The sequence below is a fragment of the Sus scrofa genome, chromosome 5 (assembly GCF_000003025.6).
Source record: "Sus scrofa isolate TJ Tabasco breed Duroc chromosome 5, Sscrofa11.1, whole genome shotgun sequence".
In the NCBI taxonomy this organism is placed as follows: Eukaryota; Metazoa; Chordata; class Mammalia; order Artiodactyla; family Suidae; genus Sus; species Sus scrofa.
Window position 1 is genome coordinate 31,013,382 of NC_010447.5, and position 13,108 is coordinate 31,026,489.

General features: G+C 41.8%; 1 protein-coding gene across 18 annotated transcripts in view; it reads right to left on the minus strand.

Annotated features, from left to right (window-relative positions):
- The window catches only part of GRIP1 (glutamate receptor interacting protein 1), a 478,395-nt gene that overhangs the window by 316,364 nt on the left and 148,923 nt on the right, over positions 1-13,108 (minus strand). For 2 of the 18 annotated variants that reach the window (XM_021092913.1, XM_021092907.1), the window contains exon 1: positions 7,001-9,979. The exons of the other annotated variants lie outside the window; for them this stretch is intronic. In XM_021092913.1, the coding sequence (XP_020948572.1) occupies positions 7,001-7,055 (55 nt within the window). In that variant the 5' untranslated portion in view covers positions 7,056-9,979. Of the gene's footprint in view, positions 1-7,000; positions 9,980-13,108 lie in introns of those variants that run through there. 18 annotated transcript variants of the gene reach the window in all.

The window sequence follows — 13,108 nt, forward strand, 5'->3', positions numbered from 1 at the left end:
AGTATAACTTCAACTCTTATAAAAAAGCATATAGAATAGAATAAATTGTAAATCAGCTTGCCCCCTCCACCCAGGTTTCCATTACAACACTGGCAACATATTTTTAGCGACATGACATTAGATTTCACCTTTTTCCTAATTCATCTCTGTTTTGAAAACTGGGGACAAAATGTACTCAGTACAAATTTTAATTATGGTGCTTTCCTTCATTTTTTCAGCCTTTAATAGTCTCGTTTGAATTATTAATAAGAATTAATAATGGTCATTATTCTTATTATAATAATAGCAAATTAATAATTTTCTCGTTCTCTAATAACCTGAGAAATTGGTCTGAATTTAGGTGGTCACCATTGACTTGAGACATATGAGAGGACTTTGTTTCAATTGCTTCTTTTTTGTTTGTTTCAACCGCTTTTGTAATGGTAAGGTCAATGTCTCTAGTTGCATTGGGAAGGTGAAGTAATATCCTTTAAGAAGCTAAATGTGTGCATGGCTTTTCTTTTAGATATATGTGGTACTGAAGCTTTGTAATTAAGCAATTACTAAAGAAATGTTGCAACAATTTATTTTCTTTTGTGGATTTAATAAGGCATAGATGATTAATTTTGGGGTTAACATGTAATTCTCATGTATATGGGCAGAATAATGCTAAGAGACTGAATAAAAGAGAGAAGAAGAAGACCTAAACCTTGACTGCTCCCTTATACTCCTAGAAAATTTCAGAATACATATTTTGCCTTCTCTCAATAGTGGGAAATGACCCAAAAAAATGTTTTCTGCCAGAATAAAGTGAATTATTATGAGAAAAATTCAAATCGATGGCAGCAGAAATTTGAAATTAATCTTCTTCGAACTAACATGAGCATAAAACCATATAAAAACTTTCACTTATGATTTTTAATTTATACATGAAGAAACTGAGGTTCAGTTCTTTTATTCCACCACACAGGTAAAAAGAGAAGAGCTGGGATGGGGTCGCACATCTTCCCACTTCTGAGCCAATTCTGTTTCCTCTATGCCATATGGAATGCTGAGGGATTGGTGATGCATTACCTTGGTTGGTTTCTCTTTACTATTCTAGGTGGGCAGGTGCATGGTTCCCATTCCCTTTTCCTGCTATAGAAAAAAGTGGGGCAAAATGAAACAATGGGTCTCATTTCCCCCAAGTGTACAAGTTAGCACACGAGAATGCCATCCTGAAATGGTCTTCCTTTTCCCAGTAATGAACCAGCTTTTCCTCCCTGAGCAGCAATCAGAAGGGTCTAGACTAGGTTACAGAGAGAGAGCCAGTTATTCCAGCAGAAGGATGGGTGGCTCCTGGAAGGAGGTAAGGCATTTCTAGCGTGCAATTCCCATCCAGAAGATGGGGGAGAAATAAACTTGCAACTATGACAAGTCTAGCCAGTTTTACAAAAGAAAATCTTCAGACCACTAGGAGTAATGTAGTCCAAGCTGCTGTTCAACGTAAACTCCCTCAGAGCACTGGACTCGGAGCCCAGCAAAGAACTCTGTCACCATCACCTCCACCAGCAGCATTGGTGGGAAAGCAGCAAGACCTGTGTGAAATCTGGTTGCAGAATTCACCTCTTCATGTGGGGTGTCGCTCCATGTGTGAGAGAATATTCCCCATGAAACCCCAATAAAATGTGATAATCTTATTTTGTGCAACAACATTTAAGGGCATGGAATTTTTTAAAGTTTATAGGCTGGAAGGATGAATGAGTAAACCAGCTTTGATGGGATGAAATTAAGAGGGAGAGGCAAAAGGAGAAGGGATGTGTTTTCAGGTGAGCTGTGAAAAAGGATGGAAAGTTAATGAGGTAGAGAGATACAGTCAAGCTGTTCCAGATGGCAGGGTCTGAGAGAGGAGGCCAGCGTGGGTGAGCAGGAGAAATGAGGATGGGGAGATGGGAGAAATGAGGACCAGCCAAGAGGGAGCATTCCTAACCCAGATGTTAATTCTGAATCATATCACGGAGTGGATGAGGAGCCATTAGAGGAGAATGCCTAGAGGAGCTGGGAGACGAGACACAGACAGATGGCAAAGTGCAGAGGGACCTGAGCAGAAAATCTGAGGCTATCAGAAGAGGAGCAATCAAGTTCAGAACAATGACACTGAGCTCAACGTCGGATACAGGAGTTCCTTGGAGTAAAAGAATGTGACAGAAGGAAGAGGCAGGAAATCTCTGTCATTTGCTCTCTTCCATTAGGGCTAAAAAAATTGAAAGACCTTGTTGAAGATGATGGAGATTACACAAAGAAAATGAATTCCTGAACAGAAAAAGTTTTAAATGCTGGGTAAATGTCAGACTTTTTAAGGGACTCAGAGGTCCCTTAAACAGCCCTTTGAAAGATGATCAGACACATGGTGAGATTGCTCTTGTTGAAGAGAATTCAGACTAAGATTGCTGGCTGTCTAAGATGGCTGAGTTTCAGTTCCCTCAGGAGACAAGTCCTTGATTGATGTCTGACCTTCTCTTTCAAGCAGGATGACTCTATGATGGGAGAGAAGTGTCAGGAACAAAACTGAGAGGAAGAGCCTTGAGAATCCTGCTCAGGGCCAATGGATAAAGTAAGGCCCATGAATGCCCGGGCAGCAGAGAGATGAAAGGCTATGGAGGTTGGAAGAGAAATGAGGAAAGAGGAAGAAAGAGTGCCAAGCAGGGGGTGGGGAATGCCAGCCACAAACTCAGATGCCCTATGGGGACTCCAATCAACAGAGCTGCTTGGAGCAGGTTAACGGAAAAGGGGCAGGCCAGTTCATCCTATTCTAGGTGTGAGGTGTGTTTGGGAAGAGAGAGGAAGAAAAGACAAGTAGAAAATAAAATGGGAGTTCCCATCATGGTGCAGTGGAAATGAATCCAACTAGGAACCATGAGGTTGTGGGTTTGATCTCTGGCCTCGCTCAGTCGGTTAAGGATCTGGCTTTGCCATGAGCTGTGGTGTAGGCTGCAGATGCGGCTCAAATCTGGCGTGGCTGTGGCTCTGGCATAGGCTGGTGGCTGCAGCTCCGATTAGACCCCTAGCCTGGGAACCTCCATATGCCATGGGTGCAGCCCTAAAAAGATGAGAAAAAAAAAAAAAAGAAGAAGAAAGAAAGAAAGAAAAGGAAAGAAAGGAAAATGACTCTTAGGCCAGCTCTAATGAATGATTTTGAAATCTCTACTAAAGTGAAGGCAGCGATTTTCGGCTGTGGGTTCTGAGCCAGGAGAGAGAAGACAGGGAGATAAAGTGAACGGGGACCAAAAGCAAAAGGTGACCAGAGCCACACTCCCTGTGGCGTGTCAGTAAATACTTATTGGCTGATGTTGACTTTGGAAGACAGAGGAAAGCTTGTGAAAGAAAAATGCCACGGCTGGTGGCGTGTGGACGTTCAGACCTCCACCAGGAACTCAGTGGCCCTGAGAAAGAAAGTGGGGTCGCCGCAATTACCATTACAGAAAATGATTCTTTGCATATGAGGCCAACTGATTTCCAGGAGAAGGAAAGGACACGATCGTGACAAGAGAAAATGAACACAGGCTGAAGAAACTGAAAATATATTCCCTTCTCCAAGAACACTTTTACTTCTCTTCAGGCTCATAGCCGCTGGCAAAGGAAGCGGGACTCTCAGAGGTATGCAGTTGTGAAGGTAGGTGCCAAGAAGATGAGCTTCCCTTGCTCAAAAAAACTCCTTTGTCAGAGGCGGGAAGCTGAGAAAATGTTATTTTTGGATTTAGCTCCAAGGCTCGGTCATCAGTAGACAGTCTCATTCTGGAGGAAGAGAGGAACAAAAACAGGGGCAGAGGACAGCAGCCCTTCTTCGGATTTCAATATTAGATGCCAAATACTTCTGGCAGTGGTAGTCCATTAAGGGCCCAAGTTCCTCTCTTAATGGTGAGGGACAGGCCTTGGGAGGAAAGGTTATTTTCTTGTTCTTGATCAACCCTGGTAGGAGGCCCATAAGGCAAAGACTGAGACAGTTGCTTGAAGGCTTAATAAGAAAACAGACTCAATTCCCAGATCTGAGAAGGGCTATAAGTTCACCTAACATATGTTCTGCCATAATACTGTGGGCCATGCTTCTATGTGGGTTGATCCAAGGATTTCTGTAAAATGTCTGTTTCAGAGATCTTAAAAGTTATTTCACAACTAAGGAACAATTTGTTTATTGTTAAAAATATATTGAGTTCAAAGTGCTTGATATCCTTATAAAATGTCCTAGCCCAGGATCTTAGTGCAAAATGGCATGCCTGCTACACATAGTAGGTACTCAACAGCTCTTTGTCAAATGGACAATAGATGGATGAATAAAAAAGCTAAAACATATGTAAAATACTAAGTGTGTGTGTGTATGTTGTGTGTGTGTGTGTGTGTGTGTGCAGACAATAGTTTACCCTAAATTGTATCCTTTTCTCTTTAAGAAAATTTAAAAGGTATTCTACTTGCCATATTGTTTTTTCTTGTGGGTGACATCCACCACAAATGGCAATATTGTTTCAGAAACACAAAGCAGATGTTCCCAGTCCCTCCTAAGAGCTGAGTTAGGTGCTAACCACAAGGGATCCAATAAAGAACTTGAAAGGTTTGCTAAGAACCCACAGAAAACTCAAAGTCCTACCATGTCCAACTAGGCAAATCTAATTCCTTTTAACAGACAAGTTACCAGTGCCTACTGTGTGCGGGGCTCTGAGGTCAACATCTGAAGGAGGTGTATTAGGTGCAGCCCTCAAAGGGAATAAAGACATAAGGGTATTTGGGGCTTGAAGGTGAGGGCATGGGAGCTGGGGGGGGGGGATGAAATAGGAAAGAAACTTCATCCAAGTACATATATATCCACACACTACTCACCCCCATCCCCACCCTAAAAAAACCCCAAAGAAAGGACATTTAAGATTTTAATTCTATGTAGTTCTTGGTTTCACTATTACAGCCAAAGAAAAGCAGCATGACAGGTAGGAGTGGGGTGTTGGAACCCAATGCATCCATTCGGAATAACAGGTAGGACTGGTGGGTCTTGAACTTTGTTTGACAGGATGGGAAGGAGATGACAAAGTATGTGTTGCATCGCTCAGACACATTCCTGGGCAACATGTGAACACCCGGTCAAATGCAGAAAGGGGCCAAATTATGGCACATTGATTCTACATAGAGATTTTTATTTCAGTCATCAATTGGCAGCCTCCAGCCAAAGACCAAATAGAAAAGAGCAGATAGATTTTGAGAAAAAAAGTGAAATAGCAGCCACAAAGAAGGTATCAATACTTTCCTCATTTATCTGGATTGTTAGCAACTATTTCAGTAAGCATTTAAATCTCCTTTCACTAGTGGAGACCAATGGTTCCGTAAAACATAGAAAACTGGAAGAAGTTTAAAAATATGTGTAAGAATTAAAATTTGCTTAGGTGCACACTCATCCTAGCATGCACGATTTGTAAAAGAATCTCTGACATATATGACTAGAAAATATTGTTTCATGATGATAATGCAACAGGAGCATCAACTTCTCAACATCAAGATAAGCAAATGCTAAAATCAGCATAGGAAATAACTTTTTAGAATAAGACACCCTTTAGGTCTTAGCCGAAACCATCACATAAAAGATAAGTCTTTTAAAAGTGATTCATAAACAGAAATGGTACATCTGTACCAACTGCAGAGAATAAAGGCAAAACGGAATTTACTACCCCATGCTAACAGCCTAATTTAAAATGGAGAGTCTTTCTTATATTTCCCCCAAAGTGCCTTTTAAAGGACTTGGTCTGCTATCCAAACCACCTGCAAATGTATTCGGTAAGTTGGGCTATAGTATGTATTCTCTTTCCTGTTATTGACTCAAGATCTATTTCTCACTATTTGCTTTGTGCTCATTCTTCTGCCAAATAAAATATTAATTGCATTTTTAGCTGCACTGCTGGTGATCAAAGAACTCTGATATGTCAAGCTAAACTGATAGAAATAGCATCCATTAACATATTTATAGGTTCAGAGCTTCTAGAGCATAATTACATCCATTAATTACTTGACAGTACTCTTATGTTACAGGCTGAAAGAGAAAGGCATTTGCAGCTACGCACTTGTAATCTGAGTGAATTTTTAAAAAAATAATAAATTCTCTCTAAAGTAGCATCTATCTAAAGGAAATAAGGCAAGAGAGCTCACACATCTATCCATATCCAAGGCAGGATTTTTTAAAGCGACATTCACTAACTTTGCAGAAGAATGCACACAAAGTAAATGAGATGACACAGAGCGAGTGAGTTCAAAGAAAAGCATATTTAAAATAGTACGGAGAGATTTAATTAATATTTTCAAGTTCTAAGAGAGATACTCTTAAGTCAGGAATTCTTGAAGGGAAGATACAGAGCAATGATTTTTTTGTACTTTCAAATAAACTTCTTCAAATAGCTCACAGGACCAAAGCATTTCAAATTACCTACATTTCTGAACATGCAATTCTAACGTGAAAGAAAAACATTAAAGCTGTCCTGGGAAAAAGCTCATGAGATGTTGGAAATTAATAGAATAAACAGTGATTCGGTGGATTCGCCAGCTGTGCGGGTCCTGAAGCAGCCAGCTGCATTTAGCACATGTTTCACGGAAAGGACAGTAACACGCACTTGGCTTCTCTTGCCCAGTTAATCAGCATGCCAAATGATGGGTTCCCAGGATAACTTCAGCACCGGACACAAATGCATTTTCTTTTCAGCAACGAATGAAGTCATTAAGAAACACACACATACACACACAAACACACAGATACACACAGAAACACACACACACACACCACACACACACATCAGGTTCATGATCTCAGCATGAACACAACCAGGCTGTAACGACAGAAAGCAAAAGCCCAGTCTACCTGTCCATATCTAGCCATCTATACAATTTCCCTGAGTTCTTTGTTGCCTGACAATAAATTGTAAAGACAGTCAGATTTGAAAGTAAAAACCAAGAAACTGTGTTTATAGGCTACTGCAACGGATTCGTGGGCTAAATAACAAGGAAATCACAGTACCTTTGGTAAGTCGCCTCAGAATTTGACAGCGGCATTTAAAAGAGACGGCTATCATTCTTGCTCACTGCTTGCTGTGGCAAAGTGCACTCAGGGCTCTGCTCTGGTGGCTGCAGCGGCAGCATATGAATTCCTTGCGCACATAGCAGGAGAAAGGTAGTCCCAGTGGGGAGTGACAAAGCTTAATTCCTCTCGGCTGATGCGGAGGTCCGCTACATGTCATCTGGCAAAGCTGTGTCATTCGCAACTCCTAGTACCCCTGCCCGCCACAGCCTTCTCCCCCTGAATGATCACAATGGCTTAGCAAGTGAGGCTGTTTCAACAGCAACAAAGCACCAAATTGTAGAAAGCAGGGACAACGCCATTCCGTAAATCTAATACTAAGCCCTGAGCAATGCCTTCAGTTTTAAGCAAACGGAGGCTATGTTTCCGGCCAGTTCAGCCCCCTGCGCCCCCGCCCCCTTCCCCTTTCGTCTCAGCATGAAGTCATTGTGCTTATGGGGTTTGCTTTAACTGGAAATGCAAGTGAAATGCAGGCACTCTTACTTTAGGGAGAACTGTGTGTATCATACACTAGGTTCTTTAACAACAAAACAGAAAGGCAAAGGAGGAGACAGTAGTGTATCTTTGGGAGGCAGTAGTGTATTTTTGCCTACAGAAGAGAAGCAGCCCAAGACAGAGTCAGAAAGAACTATGTGGCACTTTATAAAATCCATGAGGGTCGAGCCAGTCTAAGTGGAGAGAGGACATGCAAGAAAGACGAAGGAGAAGGTGGAGCATCAGGCAGATGGAGTCCCGGCCCCTTTCATCACCCTTTCCTAAAAGGGACTTGGCTGGAAGGCAACACCGTCAAGACAGTTTCTACAGATACCAGAAATAAAAGCAAACAAGGCCAAGCATTTCTATTTTTAAAGTACCTTATTATCCTCTTTTCCAAACAACCCTCCCCCAAACCATTCTTCTCTTATGCAAATAAAACCGTCTTGCGACACAGCAGATATTTGGGAGTATCTGCTCCAGTGGAGTGAAGAGCAAATTAACAAACCCTTCACAATCCATTCACAAAATGACAAGAAGGCGGAGCACCGTTCTTCATCTGCCAGCAGCAGCCTACTCCCCGTACAGTCAATACAAACTAACATTTGGTATGGAATTTTCATCCAAGAACCTTGGTGAACATTCAGAAAACTTTAAAAAAAAAAAAAAATCACAGTTGGCCGGGAACTCAGCCAATTAGTCAAAATGAAAAGATACATCACTGTCCAAACTATTTGATTACTATTTCTAGGGCTAGATAAATTATTCATACAGTCTTATTCTCTACTCTAAGGCTTAAAAAAAAAAAAAAAAACCTTTCAAGCTGGTTTCTAAAATAACTCCCAAGGATTCCAAATTTAATGATAGAGCTTTTTCCTCTCCATTCATAAATTCCATTTTAAGTCAGACAATTTCAATCCACTGATATTGAAATGCATATGCTTTCTACTTGAGGTCCAAGAGAAAAATAATAACGGTGGAAAAAGCAGTTGAACATCACAAGCATCTACTTTAAAGGTCTTTGAAAAGAACAGAATTCCTTTACCAAGGATGGTCTAGCTAAAGCAGTCAGCCACCACTAATCAATAGCAAAGTAGATTAAAAGGATTGTATTGCAGAATCAAATTTTTTATAACTATTCCAATTAGCATTAATCTGTTTTTGAATTTCAAGCCATCTCATTTTCATCTCTATTAGGTCATCCCTAGGAATATTTTAGCCTTCTTGAATTTTTGTTTTGTTTTGTTTTTAAGAGAGATGTACCAGAGCAGTAGAAAACTGGGTTATTAGTAAAAATGAGATAAATATTTATAATTGGCTCTTTAAAAGAGTCATCCCCCAAATTTAAGGTCTTTCTGTAAATCCAGGCACTCAGAATATGTAGCTGTCAAAAAGCATTAGCAAAATCTTGCCAGTGTAACATCACCACTCCAGCCCATTTTATTAATGTCTATTCAAATAAAACTCAAAATCATACATAAATCTCTTACCCCCTGCTATTATGCCTACTCAGATCTAATTTAATTCTTCCTTAAGGCTAAAATAATCAAATATTTCCTCTTTTACTAGAATGCTCATTTTTTTTTAAAGGCTCTGTCCTCCAGTCCTAGAAAGCTCTTCAGAGCTGCTAAAATGCCCTGCTTTCTGGCAGGAGAAATAACTCAGCCGAGAGTCCTTCTTAAAGTTCCCAAGGGCTCAAATTAAGGGATTTTTTTTTTCCTCCTTCTATATTGTGGTTGCTAATCTGGCTGAGCTCTTGCTCAAAGCTCCAGGAATCTTATAGAAATTGAGCCTTCCTGGAGTAACCCTTTTCCAGGAAATGAAAGCATCTGCCAGGTGTTCCCACCTTCTTCCATTTTTGGCCTCTTGTCCTCAGAGATTTCCCTGGGAGCTATTCCCACCCAGCTCAGCCTTCCTGTCCCCTGCCCCCTCCTTCTCCTGTCACCTCGAGTCCAGCCTCAGATCCTGAACTCTAATGCCGGCAAAATGCCTTCCAGCAGTGTGAATAGCTTTATCTCAAAATGTACTGACTTGTAGGACACAGGTCCCAAGAGGCAGCTGGACCACAGCCTCCTACCACAGCCACCAGTGGGGCGGAGGAACCTGCCTTGCTCAGGCACCAAATTACTACAACCCCATAATCAACCCCATAATCAACCGAGGTCATTATGGTGGCTCAGATGTGTAGATAACTCAAACTTAGATAACTTCACCTGCTCTCTGAGGGTCAGCAAGTAAGGACTATGAAAGCAGGCAGAATTGCACAAAACACATCTAATTAAGTTTCAAGGTGACCTGGAAAAGAGTGGCTTCGTGAAATTTACTCCTCTTCTTTTTGTGGAAAAAACAAAAAACAAAACCAAACCAAAAAAACCTGGAGTTCCCACCATGGTGCAGCAGAAGCAAATCCGACTAGGAACCATGAGGTTGCGGGTTCGATCCCTGGCCTCGCTCAGTGGGTTAAGGATCTTGCGTTGTCATGAGCTGTGGCGTAGGTTGCAGACGCCGCTCTGATCTGGCATTGCTGTGGTTCTGGCATAGGCCGGCGGCTACAGCTCTAATTTGACCCCTAGCCTGGGAACCTCCATATGCCGAGGGTGTGGCTCTAAAAAGACAACAAAACAGAACAAAAGCCTCAATATATGAAAATGTGGGCTTGCTGGATTCAGGTCTGATTATTCCCTTAAAATGATAATTCTTATTTCATGGTTTTAAAAAAATATTCGTTTTCCTAAGGTATAATGCAAGTATATTTGTGTGTGTGTGTGTGTGTGTGTGTGTGTGTGTGTGTGTGTTTAACAGATTACAAAGCACATTGACATACAGTATATCATAGCAGTGACTGGGTCATGGGTTTTTGTTCAGATAAGGAACCTGGTTCTCAGAGAGAGAGAGCATTTTTCATCATAGTCACTCAGCTGGTCAGTAGTAAAGAACAGGAAAGAATCTAAGGCTTCTCACTCTGGCAGAATATTCTTTCTCCTCTTTGCTTTTTCACTGGGTCCCTTTTCCATTAATAGAAAACCTGATTCCTGTTACAGGGGTTAAAAAATCCCATTAACACAGAACCTTTATGTGCAGTTACATTTTATGATAGGAGGCGAATCTGTAGAGTCCATCACGTCTTCTTCTTCAATCCCCCTTCTCCCTCGCCTGTACCCATGTCCCTCGGAAGCACAGGTAACGTGTCCAGAACCACCAGAAAGAACCAGAAACCGGAGGCAATTAAGACAGGTACCTCTGGGTTCCAGATCACTAGGCACCAAGTGTTTACCACAGGAGGCCACCTGACTGGACAGCTTGTCCATTCTGAGAGGTTGCTGTCTTTGTCATGCTTGTTTTTAAATATTTTGAAGAGCACTGCCAATGACAGTACAGTACTAATTTCATTGTAGGAGGGGGGTGGGAGTGAGGACCCCAAATCCCTTCATACTGGCCCAAGGATTCTAGTATCTTCTGAAAACCATTTTACAGCATCATCAGTAGGTGGGAACAACCCCCTCAACCCCCCACCCCCGCCCCGCACTACTTTATTCCGCTACTTATTCTCATTCCTTTGTATTCATTTTCTGTATAACATCTCTAACCCCCAAATAAACACTGCTCTTTGCAGAGTCGCCTGATTATTAGCAAGAAAGAATCATCATTAACCATAAATTTCCTGCCACATACCTATGGCTAGGGAATTCATTTAAAAGTTAAAAAAACAAAACAAAACACAACAGAATAATGCAGTTAACTTCACAAATAAATACCCTACTATTTTGTATCATTAGAATCAATTTGATCACAGTACTAAAATAATTTGTACCTTCTTCCTTGTTTCAACTGATTTTGTAACTGTTACACTTGCCAGATCCCATTTGATTGTTTATTCAAATATTACCTCTTTTCTTCTTTGAATGCAGTTGGATTCAAAATGCTAAATATGCTTAGGTCATGATTTAAACAGCGCAGGACAACCTAGATTGGTTAGTACTGAATATACTGATTTTTTTTTTTTCTTCAACAGTTGATAACTCTTAAGCATTCCCGGAGGAGGCATCAGGGTATTTTTTCTTTTTGCCTTTTTTTTTTTTTTTTTTTAAAGGGCCACACCCAAAGTATACAGAGGTTCCCAGGCTAGGGGTCAAACTGGAGCTGGAGCTGCCTGCCTACACCACAACCACAGCCACACCAGATCCAAACTGCATCTGCAACCAACACCATAGCTTACAGCAATGTCAGATCCTTAACCCACTGAGTAAGGCCAGGGATCAAACCCAAGTCTTTATGGATACCAGTCAGGTTCGTTACCACTGAGTCACGATAGGGACTCTGTGTCAAGGTATTTTAGAATACAGTGTTCACGGAGGTCTTAAAATGTGACCAGTGCCCCCTGTTCAACTCCTTGTGGACAATCCACTGACCCATCATTGGCTTATTATAACCTGCTGCTTTTCAAAGCTGTTAAAAGAACGATGCGCCTCAGACATGTTATAATTCTTGTGACCACTGTCTGCCACTTAATGCATGGTCTGTGTCCAAGTGAGACCACACATTAGGATCGGGCTCCAAGCAGAACCTGCCACTGCCCAGCTGTGGCTGAGGGTGACTCTGAGAAAGAGGAAGAAACGAGACCTCATTTGCTGACGGTGGTGCGAAGGTTATGGAGATGAGGTGTAATTGCCCAAGACAGGATTTATTGGGCATTTTTTTCTAACCAACATTTTATGAGAAAACATTTTTGTAGAAGTAATGATGCCCTTTAGGAAGTGTCATTAGGACATACTCTTGCAAATCTGGGGTGATTAAAAAGCACTTAGTGCCTCTGAGCCTCTGGTGTGTTGTGATAACACAGGGAGGATGTAATGCACACTCTGTGCCTATGTCGTCCATGCTCAGAGGCCCAGCGCGGTGCCGGGGGAAGGATGCTTCCACCTAACATGAGGCCAGAAAAGCTCCCACCGAGGGAAGAGCCTCAGACATTTGTCGGCTAAAAGCATCTGCTGGAAAACATTAAAGCATGGGATATGGAGAAAGGGGGACATGCAGTAGAAGAGGAAACCTGCCAGAAACCATCCTCTTAAGATCCCAGGTTATGGAGTTCCCGTCGTGGCGCCACGGAAAGGAATCCAACTAGGAACCACAAGGTTGTGTGTTCGATCCCTGGCCTCGCTCAGTGGGTTAAGGATCCGGCATTACCGTGAGCTGTGGTGTAGGTTGCAGACGCGGCTCAGATCCTGTACTGCTGTGGCTGTGGTGTAGGCCAGCAGCGACAGCTCCAATTAGACCTCTAGCCTAGGAACCTCCATGTGCCATGGGTGTGGCCCTACAAAGGACAAAAGACAGAAAGACGAAAAAAAAAAAAAAGATCCCAGGTTATATCCAGCTATTTCCTGGGGCTTTAGGTAGAGAGAAGAGAGTATAGTGGCCCAAAGCCAAGTCCTTAGACCCAACTGCCTGGCTGTGAATCCTGTTTTCACCACTAGGTGGCTGTGTGACCTTGAGCAAGTTTCCCATCCTTTATGTTCTTCATTTGTAACATGGAACTCGACTTCTAGGCTTCTTTTAAAGATTAACTGTATGATTTGA